The 4,469-nt window shown below is 37.5% G+C and overlaps 1 protein-coding gene across 1 annotated transcript in view; it reads left to right on the top strand.

Annotated features, from left to right (window-relative positions):
- Nucleotides 1–484: 484 nt before the first annotated feature.
- ASB11 (ankyrin repeat and SOCS box containing 11) overlaps nucleotides 485–4,469 on the top strand; it is a 41,422-nt gene continuing 37,437 nt past the window's right edge. The window contains exons 1-3 of the mRNA XM_017888574.1: nucleotides 485–619; nucleotides 924–1,158; nucleotides 2,368–2,445. Coding sequence (XP_017744063.1) covers nucleotides 485–619; nucleotides 924–1,158; nucleotides 2,368–2,445 — 448 coding nt within the window. The remainder of the gene's footprint in view (nucleotides 620–923; nucleotides 1,159–2,367; nucleotides 2,446–4,469) is intronic.

The raw sequence follows: 4,469 nt of genomic DNA, 5'->3' as shown, positions 1-4,469 counted from the left end.
GAGATCACTTGGACTCGGGAAGGGGAACATCACACATCAGGGCCTATCATGGGGAGGGGGGAAGGGGGAGGGATTGCATTGGGAGTTATACCTGATATAAATGACGAATTGATGGGTGCTGACGAGTTGATGGGTGCAGCACACCAACATGGCACAAGTATACATATGTAACAAACCTGCACGTTATGCACATGTACCCTAGAACTTAAAGTATAATAATTAAAATAAAAAAAAAAAAAGCATGCCACCTACTTGCTCAGCAAAAAACGTTATTTCATTTGTCAACGATTGACCTATAGTATCTGCTGAAATTTCCCCCATCTGTTTATCTTCTTTTATTTGAAATCCATGAAATGCCTCTGTATGTCCTCACCATCCATGCTCAGCAACATGTACAGCCTCATGTGGCTGTTGAAAGAGGAGCCTCTGTGTTCCCAGAAGTATGCTAGATTGTAGCTCTCTGCTCGTGGTTAATGTCTGCCAGATGCCGGTGAGAGCATCTCAGCTTAGTCAAGGAATCTTCAAAGGCAAATCCTGCTTCAGTACTGCTGAATTAAATATTGACCCTACAGTGGTGACCCCAAAAGCTGTTCAGACTTTGCGGGACTTTGGAATTCTAGTAGTTGGCTAAAATTGATGGTGACTCCCTAGGGGAGAGGAACTGTGGCTTATTCTTTGTATCACACAGCCTCTAGCCTGGTGTCTTGCCCAGAATAAGTACCCAGTAAGTTTTGAATCAAATGGCAATAATTATCGTGATTAAGTTCATTAAGGATATCATTACTATGACAACAACAAAACACAAGCAACTTTTGTTTGCATTTGTTTCTAAAATGTTCCTGTAGGATCTGGTCATTGGTTACCATGGGACAGGTGATGGGGTGATGGGTGAAAGTGCTCACACTTGGCTTCTCTCCCTCTAGGTATATGACCGGGTATCAATGGAAGCTGTGTTGCCAATGGACAAACGACTGGACAGACTTATTTCTCACTGTGGCCCAGTAACAGGCCACATCTTTGCTTTGTTGGCAGTTTTCAACTTCCTCTTCCTCGTTTTCTTGAGATGGATGATTCCAGATTCTATCATTGATGTTGCAGTAGATGCCACTGGGCCACAGGGTGCCTGGACTAATAACTATTCTCACAGTAAAAGAGAGGGTGAGAATAATGAGATATCTAAAACCAGGTAGAAGAAAGCCTAGATTGTAAGATTTTAAACATTTCTAATAGTTCTATTAAGACTATGGAAAATAACCTTGCTTTTGGGGGTTTTGTTTTTTAGAGTTAATTTAGTAAGTTATGCTACCTCTATATCATTCAATATTTTCTGTTGAGGAAAGATTAAAAAGTTATGCAATTCCTGAGTGTAGAAACTTCTTGCACTTATTTAAAATTTAGGAGAGAACATTTAAGCCACTCAGGTATGAAATTTTTCAGACTACTGAAATCCCTGTAGCAGAGATGTTTTAACATTATATTTTGAGAGCTTTGGGTGCTGAAGGGCCAAACGTTTTCTGGGCATTTTTTGGCCAGTTTTTAATGTTACACCATTAGACACTCACCAGATGTTTACAAGTTTTCTTTAGGGAACTACAACAATTATATGAACTGTTTTATATCATGTTCATATACGTTTATTAGAAATCTAAATCACATCTTTAAACAGTAGGTTCACTCAGTAGGTGTTACATATAGTTAACAGGTTCCTTGAGTAAGATAGTCCATTAGTTACCAGCACATTTTGAACCCCTGCTCTGTGCAGAATGTTGAACTAGATGTTTCCCGCCATTAAGGACCAGGGGTGCATTGACTCTGTTTACCATTCAAATGGCTTACTTCATCATAATCATTGTTGATATGAGATAAATATCCAACATGCCAAAAATGCTCATGCCAGTTAATGCCGGGGAAAAAATCACCAACACACTACTAGTACCTGTTGTATGCATTCGCCTAGGTAGAGCCTTCGTCTTCAGTTGTGTTTATGAAGATACTTTTTGCTTTTTAAATACTGGGGACCGATATCACTGTTGATAGTGCAGAGAAACCCTCCACATTTTTCAGTGCATATTTGAGTTTTCTATAAATGCCTTCGTGTTTTCTGAGCAGAATGTATGAGGTGTGCCATCCCAAAACCAGCTGCTACCCTGTCCTTTTAATGTAAGTCACTCCCTTTCACTGTGGCCTCGCTGATGTCTGATAAGTATTGTCAGTGTGCAAAAAGCTTTACTTCAGAATGTTTTATTTATAGCAANAGAAAAGATTGTGTCTGAACTCTTACTTGATATTTCACATACACATTTGCTTTTCTTACATAGAAGTTTACCATTTCTGTTCTATTGCTTAAGTTGATGAAACCTCTTCCAGATGAAAAGAAACAGATTTGGTACACTTACCGGGCTAAGTGTCTAGTCAAGTTATTGCGTTTCATGTTTGAAAATAGCGGTAATACAGTCTGGCCCCCTCATTAAAATGGGCATAAAGAAGTTACAAAATGTTCTAAAAGTCACAATGAATAGAGACAAGATGAGTGTTAAATCTACTCTTAGATATTTTCTTGAAGCTGTTGATAATTCTAAAGCAAACAGCTCTTTTAGGAAATGCATGGTTTTGCTGATTGCAGCAACTTTATAACTTGTGAATATTTTATTCAGGCTACTTCCTAAACCTCTTGTAGCCCTTTTGCTAACTACTGTGATTTTCTCCAGGAAAAGGATTTTTGCATCTTTGGGCTGATTGAGAACATAGTAAGTTAGAATTCAAAATGTACGTGACAAAAGTGGGAAAAATCACAAATGAAAAGCAGCAACAGAGAATTGACGAGTATAGGAAATAGATTAACACCCTTAGGTAGGAGATTACAGTTGTGGGAAATGCTTCCTGAATTTGAATTAGGGACTACTTTTATTCTCAGTTTCATCCTTTACATCCTTTTCATGATGTTCTCTGCCTCATGCCTCTTATTAACACGTAACAAGCTGAACAGAAACAACTCAGCTTCTTAGTATGTAGAAATTGTGAACCGGAAAGATAACCAGGTGGAACATGGAGAAGGTAGTAGTTTAGACTAATGCTACCAACGTGATATTCAGTGGAGCAATGAGTTTTTAACCTAGAGTAGATAGCAAGTTGGAGCTGAGGAGAATAGCTCTTTACTGTAAGGCTTTCTTACTTGGTTTGAATGATGAATTCCAGTGTATAAGATGAACTCATTTGAATGGAAGTTCTAAAACTTATCTCTAAAATTGTCTTATACGTTTTCCATTGAAACATGAGATATTTGCAACAGTCAAACATTTTTGACTGAAGCATTTTGAGACATTCTGACCTTCTACAAGTCTTGTACTATCTCCCCCATATGAAACATGGAATGTTGGAGTGTAGTGCTTACCTGTTGAGGAGTGCATGTCAAAGTCCCTGGGCAGCCTTTTCAGACTCTCTCTACTCCATCTTGATGTCCCCCTGCCTCCCCAACCACTCCCTATATTCCAGTGTTATCCTTTAGGAGCAGAGATAGAATTGGGGATATAATTGGCAGGGATATTTGATTAGACAGGTTATTTTGATGATACCATCCTGATCTCCACTCCCTTTGAGAACCACGACACTGTAAGTTGCGACTTGGCCTTCTTGATTGACATCATATAAACCTCAGAAGCCTGAGCCACTGTAGGTAATAAGTTAACAGGGAAAGAACTATGGTGACGGTTTGTCAGTATATATTAAAGGGGTTAATTGGGATTTTTTTGGTAACCACATTTTTCTTTTAGTTATACTTAAAGTAATAGTACAGCATCTGTATTTTTTTACTTCTATGGTAATTTATAGTACACTTTTAGAAAAAAGTAAATCCTTGCCTATAATTGATTGTCATTGCTAACATTCTCTTCATAGTAGTAAATTGTTATTTTATCACTTAAAACTGTAAGTAGATTAATTGACCTGAAATAAAGCTGGACAAAAAAGTCAGTTTGTAGTTACTCTTTTAACCCTATGACATTTTAATTCATTTCAATTCCTCCTTCTTAGTTTAACTGTGCTATTTAGAAAATCGATCATGAAATAAATTTGGAGTTCATGTTGTAAACATACTTTTTCAATTGCAATTCACCAGTCTCAGCATAATTCTCAACATAATTCTTATTAAAATGTTTCTATTCAGGACGTCCTCAGGGTAAAAGAGCTGGATGAAAACATGCTGTACCTTTCAAGGGCTGTTGACCTGTACAATATGCACTGCATGTTATAACTTTCTTGAGTTCAAAAGGAGACGGTTTACAGGTCTGATATATGAGACTAAACAGAAGTAATACTCAAATTACAAAATATGAATGTTGGCTCATTTGATGTGTTCTGAACACGTATGTTTAAAGATCTTTGTTTTTTGATATTTTAGAGCTTAGTACTGACCAGTGTTTTAAAAAGCATGCCACCTTTTGAGAAATGTCTGTTCAGCCAACTTTAGACAC

This window comes from Rhinopithecus bieti, unplaced genomic scaffold (assembly GCF_001698545.2).
Source record: "Rhinopithecus bieti isolate Rb0 unplaced genomic scaffold, ASM169854v2 scaffold_18471, whole genome shotgun sequence".
In the NCBI taxonomy this organism is placed as follows: domain Eukaryota; kingdom Metazoa; phylum Chordata; class Mammalia; order Primates; family Cercopithecidae; genus Rhinopithecus; species Rhinopithecus bieti.
The sequence above is the reverse complement of the archived record's forward strand: the minus strand, read 5'-3'. Positions and strand labels throughout refer to the sequence as shown.